This window comes from Grosmannia clavigera (genome assembly GCF_000143105.1).
Source record: "Grosmannia clavigera kw1407 unplaced genomic scaffold GCSC_173, whole genome shotgun sequence".
Classification (NCBI taxonomy): domain Eukaryota; kingdom Fungi; phylum Ascomycota; class Sordariomycetes; order Ophiostomatales; family Ophiostomataceae; genus Leptographium; species Leptographium clavigerum.
The window spans coordinates 2,139,505-2,155,178 of NW_014040765.1; the positions used below are offsets into that span (position 1 = coordinate 2,139,505).

Sequence of the window (15,674 nt, forward strand, 5' to 3'; positions counted from 1 at the left end):
TCTGACAATGGGCAGACCTGTCGCTGAAAACTGCCGGGAAGTCAGAGCTCTACACTCAACTTCAACTCAAGAAACTCTTCCCATTAGCCATCTACAGAATTATGTCAGCTGCCTCAAGAACATAGCCTAGTCCCGTTGGCAATAGTCCTGCATTTCCGCTCGTAATAGTCTGGAATGTTTTACTCTTATGGTACCGTTTACAGTTACCAGTTTTGGGCGGGCGAAGGGAGAACAATGAGTTTATAGGTCACGATCTAAACAACTCGAAAGAGGAGGTATCTAAGGTAGACCCCTGAATTTCGAATCCTGCAACGAGAGTCTTTTAGTCCATGGCAGCCTCAAGTCAATGTAGCAGACCATTGATTGGTTCTTGCTGAAAAAAATTCCACCGATATACGGGCTCACCCTCACAATACTCGTGATGGATTTCCGTCGGCAAGAGCATAATTGGGTCCTTTTTCCGATGAGGGAAAATCATATTCAAATGGCACCGATCGATTGAGCGGGATGTGGTTCCATCTCCAATCAGCAATAGAAGCATATGTCATGCGATATGAGCTGACAGCCATAACGGTTCCGATGATGCCACCGGCAACGATGTCATACCAATTGTGAAACTCATCAATGGTCAAAGCCCCACCAATAAGCACAGCGAGGAGAATCGGTGCATGGATCAGCAGCAATTTCCACATAGGCGTGTGTTGATTAGCGAAAACTTTGAATTTTCCATTGATGTATAGATAAATATACACAAACCCGGCGAAAGCAGCTGTAGTGTGGCCTGATGGGAAACTGGTGAGGGAGTCGTTTATCTTCCGGGGATCACCAGTGCATACTTCGCGAGTGTAATAGATAGCCTGAAAGCCTGCTGCATTATAAGGCGTTAAAGCCGACTTGTTGGCTCGTGAGATATCGGGTTTGCAGACATCTAAAAAATGAGGGCGCAGTCCACCGATGAGCCATTTTATGATAACTTGAAAGAGAATTGAAGAGCTGAGAGAGTATAAAACCCCGAATATAGCATTGTTCGCATCCCAGAACGACCTAACCCACAGCTGTAGCCCTAGAAGGGTAGCAACGGGGAGAACAGGCCCTAAAATAATATATAGGCAAGCGGGAAGAATTTCTTTGCGAAGAGGATAGGCAAACTCGGGGTACACAATGGCCCCATTTGTTGTCGTTACTGCAAAGGACCGAGATGGGAGAGGCGGGGCCAAATAAATCTGTAGTCTTGTTAGAGTTTTTATTTAAAGCAGCCTGTGATCATCGTGAGGGAAATATATTGAGATGCTGTAGGAGTGAAGGGACAGGGTAAATTGCTACGCACGATCAAAGCTAATGTTGTAGTAGCTAAAATGGTCAAGATATCAACCGTCGAGTGTCTGAACTAAAGCCAAGCGAACGATACCAGTCCAGAAATTGCTGACAGGCCCGGCTTCACTGCCTGAGCGGGACATCTGGAAGATGACAGCTTGTTCACTTCGGGCTGCTCGTATCGGTGACTCATGGTTGTAATTCTTCTAATAGGAAGGGATAAAACTGCTCAAAAGGAAGTGCTGTTGGGATCTCTAGGATTTAGCTATTGTGATGTTTGGTAACCGGAGCTTGCGAGAGTATGCAGCAGAATTTTAGACAGGCGAAGTAAGATGCTTTCTGTAAGAGATTAACCTTGCCTTACGTACCTTCCTTGTATAGGCCAATATAACGATACTTCTACACTGCCACGAAACCGAAATGGAAGGCACAGCCGAGCCGGATGGAAAAGTTGCATACGATGTCTGTCCGGTTATTAATGCTTTCCCCATTCTTTAGTCATTTCGTCTGCTCTTGGAATGTACAACGGCTGACCCGAACTCGCAGGACTTCGCAGACATCTATGGGCCAGACTTGTTTCAATGCCATTGCGGTACTGGCAAAACTATCATGGTCTTTTGGGATTGCAGTAGCATGACTCTCCTGATCTAACAAAGAATTACGAGCGTTCCGGGGAGAACGACGGGTCCTATAATCTTGTATGGATTCTGCCAGCGTCATATTACTGATGAATCCCAGGCAGACAGCGTCTGCCCCTGACACCACCCATGCACAGTATCACCACGGGCGCCTTTTTCCATCGTATGCAAAAAAAAGACAGTTGTCCTCGTCCTTGAGCGACTGTAAGGTTTTCAGCATGCCTGAAACAGAAAACGACGCCTCCAACGGGGCACCATCGCCACCCATCCTTGTTTTCACCCAGCCCGGATCCATGGCAATTACGACAGCTTCCGGTAGGCGATTGCGAATATCCCCTCCCTGGTGGACTGTGAGCATGTTGAGGGCAGCCTTCGAGATGCTGTAACCGGTACAAGCGCGTTGATTTAGCTTGCTGCTCGAGTCCAGACTTGCCCAACCAGAAGACATGTTGAGTATGCGGACGGCTGGGGCGAGTAGTTTATGGTCCAGCAAAAACTCGACTACCTTTGCAGGACCCACAACGTTGGCGCTCATCTGCTGAGCAAAATTGGTGTGGTCTAGCGACAGACTGGTCTCGCTGGACGGTGTGTTGTTGATGCCTGCGTTATTCACCAGAAAATCGATCTGCTTGCCATCAAGAACTCGGGCAGCCTTGTTCGCAAATAAGTGGATTGAGGGGACACTGGAAACATCACAATCCAAGAAGCGAGTGGTGGCCGAGGCTACGGCCCGGACATCACTGAGATCGGCACCCGGGCGTGTGGTGGCAAGTATGGTATTTTCGGGGGACAAGGAGAGCTGCCGCACAAACTCGAGCCCCATGCCACGGTTTGTTCCAATTATACAATATGTAGGCATGAAGGGCGTTCTCGGGGCGACGTGGTGTTGTATTTTGTGTCCTTGTTTGCGTCTATGCTATTGGCGTTAGTTACAATGGTTCGGCTGGTGATGTCAAGTGGGATGAGTTGATCAGGGATAAGTATTCCACCATTTAGTTGTGCTATCGGCCACCGAGATACGACTAGTGCTGGTTCTTTGTCTCCAGCTGGGGAAAATGAACGGCGTTAAATTTGTAAGATATGTTCAGTTGTCATTTACATAATCTCCGATTCGCAGCTATTGGTGCTTTTCAGTAATAACAAGAGACCCAAGATGCTGGCCATAAAAGGCTGACATCGCTCCCAGCCGGTGCCTGAAGTCACGTGCGGTTCAGACAAAAACGTTCATACGCAGTACGATCGGGAGTGCCCGACGTCCTAAAAGGGTTTTAGAACTAAAGCGACCTGGACCTGTACTAGCCACATTTTTTGACGGGACTGAAACTACGACACTACGGAGTACTATCAGAGATACCAAACAGGTTCTGCAACGCATTCCTCACATAGGGTGTAGACCGGCGTAGAAATGAAGGCTAAATGGGTCGTTCCGGTGGCCATATTCGTCGTCGCGGCTAATCTTGCACGACCACATAACCAAGTAGTACGGAGTATTCCGTGCAATTAACATGCCTGTGAGACACGTACTTTCTCCAAGGAACAAAAGAATTTCCGTACGCTTCTTCATCTTTGAACATAACCCTGCTAATTTCTATATTGTTACTGTGACAAGGAATATTAAAGCTTGAGGCACAATCGGATGATCGTAAATAAGATAGCGTTCTAGGAGTTTTTGAAAAAACAGACTGAGATCGAAGACAAAATGTACTACTGCAGACTTCGTGTTGTCCAAAAAGCCACGCTCACTAGCTAATGTTATAATATATAAACCGGCAACCGCGAGTCAAATACGTCGCTTTTGCTAATCTGAATGTCCTTCTTATCGAAATCATGGAGCATGAGCCAACAGAGCATGCGGAACATGAGGCTACACCATATATCGTCAACGTCATCACTTGTGGGCTGGTATTTGGAAAGCCTGACAGGTGTCGGAGGTCTGTCTCGCATGTCTGCATCATCTTGGCTCTCTCGTGGGTTGTACTCCGTTGGTGGCATTTTGATCTTTATAATGCGATTGCGTATGTAATTCACATACACATTTGCAAGCAAGCGGTGCCGGTCAGCCGATGGTGCCGAGTTGAGGTCTTCCAGAGGAATGTAGCCATCGTGGCTGCTGGTCGAGAATACGGAATCAGCAGGTTGGGAAGCTCTCGGACCGGTCACGGTGTCAGTACGGGCGCCTTGTAGCTTTTTGTCGTCTGCAGCATGAGTGCTGGATGCGCCTTCTCTGGCGTTCTCTTGAGAGTTCAGGTACTTGAGAACCTCCTGGAAATGCAAGCAGAAGACCTGTGAGACCACAGGAAACAATTTGGGCCGTTTCAAAAATTGGTCGCACACCTCGATTGCAGAGTGCAAGGATCTGATATATGATGGAAACGTAGCGTCGTCGGGGTCGTTCTCTACTGGTTGTGCCTTCGGCGCTGGTCTTCCATTTCCAGCCGCTGTTTGCCTGAAAATTAAAGCGGCTTTGGCGAAGTTAGCAAGGTTCCGGAACTTCCGGGGAGGGTTCTCCAAATCGTCTGAATTTGCCAAAGCCGTATCCAAGGGGCCATTTTCCGCCTGTGGCACTGGTGATTCTGGTCTCCGAGTCGTTGCACGATCTGGCCGCAGAGTGCTCCTTTTTTTCAGCTGGGCCCAGACTGGAACTGTCCTATGGGCCGCTAGAGATGGACCATCTACCCCATTTGATCTTTGCACGTCCAAAGCTGGGGGACCGGCCGCTTTGTTTTTGTCCTTCGTGGCCTGTAATTTTGCCTTCCGTCTAGTAGCAGACTCCCGCCTCTCAGCCTCCTGCACGCCTTCAATCATTTCTAAGACAAGTATGAATTGCTTAGACGAGCCCTTGGCTGTTGATATCTTGTCCAGAGCGTCCCGGAAACACGCGAGGAGTTTGGGTAAAGAAAACGAGGACTTGTCCCACGTGAGGAATGTGGGATTGGGTAGCATGGTAAATGCCGTGTCCTTTATCTGTAGAACGTGGCCCACCATGCCTACCATTTCAAAGGGGACTTGGTATTGTTAGCATGAAGCGTCATCGCCATATAGCCAGGAACAGAGGAAAAATAACATACGAGGAAACAGATGCGAGTAACGTGTTTGATCGTTCCCAACGCGGAAATAGTTGACTGTATTTGTATTGCAGCCGAAGGAGCTCAAAGTTGCAGCTACCTCGGCGCTTGTGCCCAGCTGCAGCACACCCTTATCCGGTTCATCAGCGTATGTTGTTTGGTCCCGGAAGATTGTAGGGCAGAAACCAAAGCAGAGCTCCTTGACAGAGTCATTCGGAACGATGCGGGACACCTTGTACGTAGCTGTTCCCACTTTCTGGAAAGTGAAACCAATGCCCAGATTGGGCACCAGCGATCCGGACACACTGAAACCGTTGCCCTGTGCACGGTATTTGTCATTGTTGCGATCAAACTCCTTCCAGTGGACACCCAACATGGCCATCATCTCGACAAAGTGCGCAATTGTGCTGGTGGCGTATGGCTTCAAGAGGCCGTCCGGCATGGTATCCCACGAGCGGGTCTTCTCCTGCATTGCCACAGTCATAGTGGGCTCGAATTTTACTTTGTAGTTCTTGTAAATATCTTGCTGCCACTTGCGAGAGTCGCTTTCCATCTTCTGGATGGCCATCATGAGAGATATCCACGTCGCCTGCTCGTTGTCGGCAGTACGGATGCTTTCCTTCTCTTGCGGTTTCCATTCGGCATATTCAACAGGCTGCATTGTATGAGTCGCAGTGTAGCTTTCATTGGAACCGTCTAATTGCAAGATGCCAGATTTTCCGAGCGGCCCTTTGTCATTTTTCGGTGGTGCTACAAAAAGAACTGGCGCTCGGAACCTGACCTCAAGGCGAAACGCCGTGAAGTGCAGCTTGGTATAGTCGGACCACAAGCCGATGACCTTTTTGCTGCATGAGGACTGGCCGGCGGCTGAGGAAAAGTATTGCTGCAGGGCCTGGAAAGTCGTGATAAACATGGCTAAAACGGAAATGACTAGTGCAATAGCAGCTATGATGAGATTAATGCGGTCGTCCGCCGAGTTCGAGCCTGAGCCGGAGCCCTGGCTGGAGCTCTGGCTAAAAGAGGAATTTGACGCCATCTTAGGATAAGACTTCTGGGAGCTATCCGGAATATTGAGGCAGTATGAAGAGTTTGAGATTAACAGATTAGAGACAGCAGCGGAAGAAAAGCAAAGCAGGGGTTTAAAGAGTCTCAAATGATAGCTTTTTAGATAGAGGGTAGGCGCCTATTGCAGCCTCCACTCGTAAACAATTGGCTGCAGCAGAGGCAGGGGCTATACCTTTACCCTTCAGCCGCATGTCGGCCACACTGAATAACACGGGTACAACCTTACAACGTAGGCGACTCTAGATCCACTGTGCTTCCACGGACGTGCAAGTCGCCTGCGCCTTTCATTTTAGTAGCGACATAGCCTGGCACAGTTGGGCATTGTTTGCTGTGTCGTGGCGGAGCCCAATAAGCAAATCCTCAGCCTTGCTGACCCACTTGACTGAGTTAGCCCAGCTTGGGAGCAAGAATCGTCTACAGAGTACAGAGTACGACAGGAGATCGAACTACGCCAGCACAACCCTTACGACACCGAAGTGCGTCTGAAAGTAACGGCAAAAATGCCTGTCGTTGTGGCTATATGCTTGCAAACAACTACACGCAGCATCTAGCTTGTAAGGCACTAGCTCGTATGCAGTCAATAACCAGATTCTCGCCAGCTACCTCTATTATCCAGGCTCCGTTCCGGTCTGCCTAGGCAATATTCCGGGTTTGAAAGTAGGCGCTAACTACCCCGGAGGTCGGCAGTGCAACGGGTGTATATCTTTACGAGAGCCATCATACAATCGTTTAGCGCTTTCCAGTCCTGGAAGGAGGATAATATGCGCTTAAAATACGGTGACCTGGCCAGAGATTCTTTTGTTATTGCTGCAACCCCAATCGTTGTCGGGCTTGGGTGGATTGCGTCTTCAATTACTCCGTACTCCATAGGCATACACGTAGCACTCACTCGAGCTAGGGAGTACTACATACGACGTAAGTAGGCAAGGTGCATACTCCATAGTACGGAGTAAGCAGGTTGGCATTGCGAGACAAGGTGGAGATACCGCTTTTTACTCCGTACACTGATGGCAATGCAACAACAATTGGATCGAGGATCGTTACCAGCCTGGATGAGCATACCTTACGGAGTATTATAACTTACAATTCCATTGGCAAGTAAGAACAGTCGCATATCCGGTACATCGCAATGCATTTCTTGATCATCAGTCCAGTGTCGCACTTGTCATTGACACGGCTGTTGTAGTTGGTGAGTCAAGAAACTATTATGAATGTTTGTTTCCGTACTCCGTATGCCAGGGCGATGAGCCACCTTAATTGTTTTAGCCGCCTACTCCGTACAGAGCAATTGTGGATAAACCAACGCGGACGATAGGGTGATTTTTTTTAAAAATCGGATGTGCATTACTTAAGCTGTACTACCGCACTCCGTACGAATGCACAGCAACCCAGTAAATTCTAGCTTTGCCCTATCACGTGCTTGTGCCCTGACCCATACTTTTTTGGCAGCATCCCCTCCCATCAGCAGAAAAAAAAAACAGAAAACGAAAATTAATAGTCAATTTCGAAACATACACACCCCAAATCACCACGACATCTCGACAACCACCAAGATGCCGACCCGGTTTACGAAGACACGCAAGCACCGCGGCCACGTCAGTGCCGGTAAGGGTCGCGTTGGAAAGCACAGGAAGCATCCGGGTGGTCGTGGTATGGCCGGTGGTATGGTATGTATCAATCACAATTCGATCAACTCGAAGGCCGGCATAACTGACACGGTCCATTACACCAGCACCACCACCGCACGAACCTCGACAAATACCATCCCGGTTACTTCGGTAAGGTGGGCATGCGCCGATTCCACCTGCTGAGAAATCACCAATGGAACCCGGTCATCAACTTGGACAAGGTACGTTTGACAGCATGCATGAGCAATATTCAACAGCCATCATATTCTAGCACCACCACTGCCCCATCGAGACTGGTTTTCCTGACACTTTACCTAGCTCTGGACGCTTGTTCCTGCTGAGGTCCGTGAGAAGTACCTGTCTGGCGAGAAGAAGGACACCGCCCCCGTCATCGACCTGCTCCCTTTCGGCTACTCGAAGCTCCTCGGAAAGGGCCGTCTCCCCGAGATACCACTGGTTGTTCGCGCTCGCTACGTCAGCAAGCTTGCCGAGCGCAAGCTGAAGGAGGCCGGTGCTGTTGTTGAGTTGGTCGCATAGAGCAGAGGAACGGCATATTCCACTTTACGAGCCGTCAAAAAAGGGCCGTAGTGATTACACTGGTATCCTGTAAAGTCGGGGTACATAGTGTTCTTTGAGGAGTGCCCCGGAGTCGACTCGGTTGCAAAAGAAAACCCCTGTCCTACGGGCGCATCACATTCGGGGATCACTGGGTATTTGATTTGGCGTTACGTGAGAGCACGATTAACAATAAATAAAAAAACTGCAAAACTCCGAGCTTGCACCGTCTATGTTGCGTGGCTGCACTACCACTAGAAGGGGGGAGGAACTATAGGGCCTCAATATCCAAGCTTGCAAAGTCAATTGGCTGACATAAACGCTATTGCACAATTGTTCTCGCATTGGCGAAAAACAAGATGAAAGTATGGTAACGTAACCCTTTTTTGATATAAGCAGCAAGAATGTTTACGAACCACTCAAAATCTTCCAAGAGGTGAGATTTCGTAACTCCGTTGCCTTGTCATGGTATCGTAATCTGATGGCCGCAATGAACTCCCGCTGGTCAGCCCAAGCTCCATCTTCTGAGTCTTGGTGAGTAGAAGATACCACGCCAGGTATGCATACATTGTCATCAGAACTCGCCGTCGCCACCATGGCCGATTGTAGCCGCTGTCCACAGCCCGACCAATCCCCACCAGCTTACTTTCCAGCCTCTCCATAAGCCCTCCATGCCTTGGCCCTGTCGGTACACAGCCTGGGCGACTTTTGTCTTCGCTTTCCTCGAATGGGGCTTAATCTTTTGAAGCGGGTCCAAGACAGGCACGCGGCCCTCCTCAGAAACAATGTGGTACATGGTTCCGAAAATGCCCATGTACTTGCCTAGTGGCACAATAGTTTCCATGCCCGTCGACTGCGCCATTTCGCTGCCAGCAGTTGTCGGTGCCGGTTCAAGGGCCTGCACATACTCTGGCGAGTTCAAAATGGCAGCCTGTCCTCGCCGCAGCACGGTCTCCAGGGGCAGCTTGACGAACAGCGCAAAAGATGATGAGCAAAATTTTGCAACTGAGAACGTAAAAGGATATGCAACCCTATCAATCGAGAACTGCGATCGCAGTATGAGAGGTGTAGAAAGTGTCAGAAGGGGGTGGATAAGAGAGTGAAGAATAGTGGGAATGGCCAGTGCCGGCGAGCACACGAGGGAGGGCAAGTTGCGGAGAAGAGAGAGTGCTCGTCGCGGTTGGCGATATGTTGGTGTGCAAATGAGCCTTTCCACACTTGTTAGTACGACAGCGCCATGCTCAAGAATCCCGTGTACGATGCGTTGGCAAATAGCAAAGAAGTCGTTACCTACCTTGTTCGGACAAGGTCCAGAGGCGACAAAACCAGGCCTGTGGTTACAGCTGCTGCCGCTGCAACAAATAGAGACGCCCAAGGGTATGGAGACGCAATATCGATCAAGCGGTCGACGTCATCCTTCAGACCTAGGTCTGGGACGTTAAACAAAGCGCTGAGTAGACTCCTTGACCAATTTTCAAGGAGGGACTGCACAACAGTGTAGAGGAAGGATGCATTGGTCCCTTTCCAGACACCCCAAGCAGCCTCTTTCTGCCACAACTGCGATATGACCTCGACAATAGAATTCGCCTTTTGAAGTTCGAGTCTGTAAGAGGGGAGCGGCACCGTTGGGTTGGCAACTTGTGACGGCGGCAATGAAGGTGAACTCCTTTGCCTTTGAGCCGGATACAAGGTGGACGAGGGATTCGGCACGTTCGGTGCAAAATAGTTGGGCTCGTCTAAATCGGAATCATAGCCGGCGAACTAGCATACAACATTAGCAAAGCTGCACAACGCTCCTTCACGGCACGGTTGGAGACAATGCTAACAGAGTTTGGCATAACGCTTTCATAAGAAGGTGTTATCTCTTGTTTTGCGAGCTCCAAGTCAGGGACCGCAACAGCGAGAACGTCGTCATGGCTGCGAACTTGAAGTATGGTCCTGGCCACTTCGAAGGGTTGTGCCATCAGGACCGACGTGTACCGCCAGATGAGGTCATCAACAACATCCCGAACCGACTGCATAGCAGATGGCGACGGATCTGCCAGATATTCCTTGTAGTCGATATCTGCAAACATGTCCCGCGCTTTATGCGTGTAACCCCCCACTGTATTTCCTCGTGTAAGGCCATTTGGGAGAGGGCGGCTATGGGTGGCCGGGTCTGATGTATCGCCGATAGAGGGAGGTATATAGTAAGGGCGGAGAGGGTTTACCCCTTCTTTTGGTAGAGCCATTCCTCGTATGGTAGACGACGATTCTGTCTAGTATTCTGGCGTATGTTCGGGACGTGCTGTTTCATGCTAATCCAGCCACCGCTACAAAAACGAAAAAAAAAAAAGGCATTGATATCAACGGCCAACCCACTCTGGGGTGGTTCGGAGATAAGACTCGGGGACGGATTAACGTGCAAGCCAGCTGCGTGAGGCTGCTGTATCTTACGTCTTATTGGCTGATGAAGGTGTCCGTTGAAAGCAAAAAAAGGCGAAAGCAAAAAAAGCGTGGGTTTTGAATTGAAGTCCGTTCTTGCAGGAATAAAAGGCAAGTTGGCGGAAACTTTGGGCCCTATCGCTGCGACATATGCTGTGGGAAACCCGAACATTCCCTGCAGCAACCGTTGCCCTCTTATACAAGATCCCCCCCAAATTATTGTATTCCGCTACAGCTATGACTGCAGCGAAATTTCTCACAGAAGGATTATTGCGCACCACTCGCCAATGCGGTCTGTTCCATGCACCGTTTCGGCGTGCGGCACTAATTTGTAGGAAGACTTGCCAATCCTGCTCTTGTCCTCAAGCTGACCACCCATTATGTGCAGTACCGCAGAGGGCCGCAGTGATTCCATCTGTCTATTCGCGCACCTTTACGTCAACTTCGAGTAGATCGCATGGCCACGTACACAAGCCGAGACCCGGGGAAGAGTATGCTGGGTCGGCTAGTGAAACCCCTGAAGCTTTCATACTGACGCTTCTTAGGCTGTGGATTACCTACATTGACAAAGATGGCGACAGCCACAAGATTGCCGTCGCCGAGGGTGATAATTTACTAGATATTGCCCAGGCAAATGATCTCGAGATGGAGGGTGCATGCGGCGGTTCGTGTGCTTGTTCCACATGTCACGTCGTCGTGGAGGGGGAGGATTATTACGATAAGATGACAGAGCCAGACGATGACGAGAACGACATGCTTGACCTAGCTTTTGGGCTCACCGAGACGAGTCGGTTAGGGTGCCAGGTCCATATGTCTAAGGACCTAGATGGTTTAGTTGTCCGGCTACCATCGATGACAAGAAACTTGCAGGCCAGCGATTTCCAGTCGAAAGCGACCGCAGGCAGTAGTAGTGTATAGAGGTTAGGTGGGGGCGTACAGACATATTCTGTTGACGATAAACGGTTATGGCATGGGAACTGGACAGCGGCTATCACATGGATTGCGGAACAATGGCGTCCTAGAAATAACGGCATTGAACCATTTTTTTATGTTTAATGGAGACACGGCCATTTTTGGCTGGCTGAAGCATGTATGGTATGGAATACCCCAATGTTCAGGGTGGCTATAGCAAACACGCAACTCAGGAAGTAGGTTCGGCGAACACGGAACAATAGCAGGTGCAGATGCTTGTAGAACAGCGGATGACAGACAAAAGTACATTGAACTGATCAAATCTAAGCCTCCTCTAGCCCCCCCTTTTTCAAGCCACCACCGCCGGATGCAATCAAATCCAAAAATCCTTTGCGGCTCATTTCCGTAATCTTTGCGTCCCTCTTGTCTATACCCAAGACGCCCTCTTTCTTGGCTGTCCTCTCGGCCTCAGCAGCTTTGACCTGCGCGGCGCGCACCGCGTTGAAGAGTTTGACAACACCTCTCTGTGCCACCTTGCGTAGCTTGCGCTCTGTTTCCAATATTGTTGCCGTTGTTTCGGAGTCCCCATTTGTCGCATCACCAAACTCAGCACCGCTCGCGTTCGATGCAATCAATACATCTTTCACACGGCCCTTCTCCAGTGCCACTCGCTTTTCTAGCCGCAGCTGCCTTTTTGCCTTCTCCTCAAGCGCCGCATCAACAATTCGCCGACTGGCCTCTCGTGCGGCAGCGCTGCGGGCAAGGACTGGATCCGATCGGCGGGATGTAGACAGCTTTGTCCCGAGAATTTTCTGCAAAGAGGTCGAGAATGTGCTAGGGTCGTTGCGCTTGGATCTGGGGCCAGCCCGGTTCGATCCCTCGTCGCTGCTGTCGTCTATAGAGGACATGTCTCCCATGTCGTCGTCGTCAGACGGAGCATCCTTCATGCCCTTGTTGGGAGACTGGCGACGCTTTCGAGAGGATGTCCGCAATGGAACATGGGCCAAGGAATCTAGAGAATCTTCCGAGTCTTCGCCTTCATCTGTGGACATGCCGTCGTCGACCTCTGCATTGTCCAAGTCATCGTCAGAGTCAAGCAGGCTGACAGCTTGAAAATCTTGGCTATTGCTTCCGGCATCTGCTTCCGAGTCGATGTATTGTGCATTTGGCAGGTTCTTGGCCTTCTTCGTGAAACGGTCACTCTTTTGCCTTGAGGGCTCTTCCCCGCGTCGCCTCTTTGTCGCAGTGTTTTCCATACTGAGTGTTTGTATGCTGCTTAAAGATGTCGTCTTTAGTATTCTAATTGCTTTCTGCCGATGTCTACTAACTGAAGAATGTTTTTTTAGTGGAAAATGCGGCAGAATTCTTATAAGATACTTTAAAAGCGGTGAGATAGCTAAAACGAAAGTAAGATAAGATACGGAATATGGAGTACTCCGTACTGTTTGCTTTATGCTGCTTATTTACACCGTATTTGTGCTTATATTTACAACTACCTTAATCGTTCCTTTAAAGAACAAGGAAACGACTACTGAGAACTGTTTTTTTATGTTTCATGGTACTCTTCAACAGATGGAGAGTGAGAACGGTGACAAGCACTAAAGCTAATGCTCACAAAACGAATATGTAGTCTTTGAAATAGTCGGTATTGTAACCCAATAAGAGTCGTGGGGGGGTTTACGTACCTCGTTCAGCAACTCATCTTGCTCCTCACGGAGGACGCTCCGACTAAACATCAAGTCCTTACGGATCTCCTTGGCCTCGTCCAGACTGATAGGGCACGTATCCACCGAGTTAATAATTTCACTGAACAACTCCGGAGGCAGTTTCTGGAACGCAGGTGTTTGCCTGACGTGATCTGCCCACCAGTCTTTTTGTTGTGGTGGGACATTGGCGGTAGACAAAATTCTTCGGTGGGGATCGATAAGAAACATGGCTAAAATCTTGCGATGTCCAGGCTTCTCTGGGTCCTTCAGCCTGAATGAGCCAACCTTGTGCTGCAGCACATTCGGGAAAGCAAGCAGCCTCCCCTCTCGCGTTACCACGCTACCCAGTTCTTGGACCGTATTGCCATCCGCGACCACACCAAAATATTTCTCAAGGCTTCGATAGGCGCCTTGTGCCGGAATGTAACTCATGTTCTCCTCGTCCACTTCCTGGCGGAAAGATAGCCGACTCTCGGTGATGTTTTCTTCGTCATAATAGTAGATGGCTGTTGCACAGATGCATTCTGATGCCGTTCCCTCGACATGCCAAGTGCCACCTGCATACGACGGCTTGTCGGGGGTGAGATGAATATTGGCCAGTTTAAAAATTATCTGCAACCCTTTGGGAAAGTTCTCCTTCAAGTTACAACGGCTGCCAAGGTCCACCTTCTTTTCAAATGGCTCGTATGGCAAGTCTGGCTCGCGAAACTTGAGTACTCCATGTCGAATCTCCCAGTCTTCGTACTCTGGTTCGAACCTGTACTCGTCATTTATGGTACCGTCACTGTTTTTGAATTGGTCCGGAATGGTGTATTCGATACCCTCAGGGATAAAGAAGTCATCCTCGTCGCTGGTATCCGTGATTGTAAAACGTCGGCGGTCGTTCCACCACGAGAGGCATTCTTCCCAGAGAGGTACAGCTGCGACAACGAATTGTTCCAAAACTTTGTAAAGCTCTCTGTGATGCTCATAACGGAGGTTGTTTATGTAGCTTGTGATGGACGCTCCAGAGTCGCTGAGCACAACATCTGAGGGAAGCCATTGATATGAGTCTTCACCGCACCTGAGCCTTTCCCCTTCTTCGACGTCGGAAGTTAGTTCTCCTTTTCCCGAAAACGATGCAGCGTCATCCAGGCCGACCTTTCCCGTTCGCAGCGCGCGTGTTCTACCGAAGACAACAGGGAATAAGGATGGGTGAAGAAGGTCGAGAACTTGATTGTCCGAACCAGGATGCCAGTCTTTTTGGGTGTCCGGGGCATTCTCTAGAACCTCGGCAAGCTGGCGTAGTTGCGCCGCCAGGTGTTCTGACACAGCCACGTCTGACTTCACCACCGCAAGCTCAGCATCAAGCGTACCTACGAGCCCCGTGACATCGAACCGAGTAGCTTTATCACGAATTTCGGAAATACACTGCAGCAGACATTAGGTTTCGTTTCACTTTGTCACTATTGCAACTGGGCTGGAAAGGAGGAAGGTGCCTTACATTGTCGAACATGATTTCAGACATGTAAACGTCGTTATCAGCCACCCGAGGCATATCCCTGGCTTCATTTCGCCATTTTTCCACAATGGCCTCGTCAAACACTTTGCGGTGCCAATCGGGCTTGTCAGTGATGGTGCCTATGAAGTCAAGCATACGTCGCTCACGCAGCGTAACGCCCTTGCTTAGCATTCCACGCCCATATTCAAAAAGGTCCACTTGGGGAAAACACTTGTTAAGGCCATAACGCCGAGGCCGACCAAAGCTCGGCAATTTCACAGGCGACTCTTGCTTCTGGTCCGCCATTTTGAGGAACGAAAGCTTGTCTATTGCTCATTGTGAGTAGCTGAAGAGGCCAGTCCGGAGGTTAAATAAGCTTCGGTTGCCCCCAACGGTCGCCCTATCTGAGACAGTTTCGATTAGGCAACAGGGGTTTCTCTCCACTTTGCGAGGCACTCCCATGGGGCAATTCTGCCCCCAATGCAGCAATGTATTAACAGATACACATATGGAGTACGGACTACGGAGTTTCGACACCTACGTAGTACTCTAGTAAGTATTGTTGGGATCATACTATGCATAAACCTGTCCCATACGTATGTAATAGTAGCCTGGTGGTCATATAGGCAATGGGAGTTTGATGTTACTACTCCCTTTTTTTTGCAGCAGCAGCAACTGTACGTCGAGGTGATCTATACGTTCAGATATACTCTGAGCGATCACTGATGCTGTCCCAACTCCAACTCCTGACAATCGGTCTGGTACGCATTACAGATCATGGTTTCAGAGGCGGTGAGCTGCATCATGCTGGCCAATGACAATACACGCCCGGAGGCGCAAAGACTAGAAACCCGGTCGCGAACCACACTAAATGTGGAAATTTTGCC

General features: G+C 49.5%; 5 protein-coding genes across 5 annotated transcripts; 2 read left to right on the forward strand and 3 right to left on the reverse strand.

The window, feature by feature from the left end:
• Positions 1 to 2,091: 2,091 nt before the first annotated feature.
• CMQ_7566 (short chain dehydrogenase reductase) lies at positions 2,092 to 6,053 on the reverse strand (the record flags this gene model as incomplete). Its single annotated transcript, XM_014314571.1, has 3 exons — positions 2,092 to 2,863; positions 3,985 to 4,939; positions 5,021 to 6,053. The coding sequence occupies 3 exons, from the start codon at positions 6,051 to 6,053 to the stop codon at positions 2,092 to 2,094; spliced, it is 2,760 nt and encodes a 919-aa protein (XP_014170046.1).
• A 1,582-nt stretch (positions 6,054 to 7,635) lies between these two features.
• Positions 7,636 to 8,247, forward strand: CMQ_7559 (60S ribosomal protein; the record flags this gene model as incomplete). Its single annotated transcript, XM_014314564.1, has 3 exons — positions 7,636 to 7,749; positions 7,815 to 7,931; positions 8,029 to 8,247. 3 exons carry the CDS (start codon positions 7,636 to 7,638, stop codon positions 8,245 to 8,247), a joined length of 450 nt encoding a protein of 149 aa, XP_014170039.1.
• A 592-nt stretch (positions 8,248 to 8,839) lies between these two features.
• CMQ_7329 (mitochondrial fusion protein) lies at positions 8,840 to 10,340 on the reverse strand (the record flags this gene model as incomplete). Its single annotated transcript, XM_014314334.1, has 3 exons — positions 8,840 to 9,473; positions 9,560 to 10,026; positions 10,092 to 10,340. The coding sequence occupies 3 exons, from the start codon at positions 10,338 to 10,340 to the stop codon at positions 8,840 to 8,842; spliced, it is 1,350 nt and encodes a 449-aa protein (XP_014169809.1).
• A 586-nt stretch (positions 10,341 to 10,926) lies between these two features.
• On the forward strand, positions 10,927 to 11,607 carry CMQ_7462 (2Fe-2S iron-sulfur cluster-binding domain containing protein; the record flags this gene model as incomplete). The annotated part of the gene is made up of 1 exon (XM_014314467.1): positions 10,927 to 11,607. The coding sequence occupies one exon, from the start codon at positions 10,927 to 10,929 to the stop codon at positions 11,605 to 11,607; it is 681 nt and encodes a 226-aa protein (XP_014169942.1).
• Positions 11,608 to 11,924: 317 nt separating this feature from the next.
• Positions 11,925 to 15,093, reverse strand: CMQ_7264 (duf1665 domain containing protein; the record flags this gene model as incomplete). The annotated part of the gene is made up of 3 exons (XM_014314269.1): positions 11,925 to 12,836; positions 13,287 to 14,717; positions 14,791 to 15,093. The coding sequence occupies 3 exons, from the start codon at positions 15,091 to 15,093 to the stop codon at positions 11,925 to 11,927; spliced, it is 2,646 nt and encodes an 881-aa protein (XP_014169744.1).
• Positions 15,094 to 15,674: the final 581 nt, after the last annotated feature.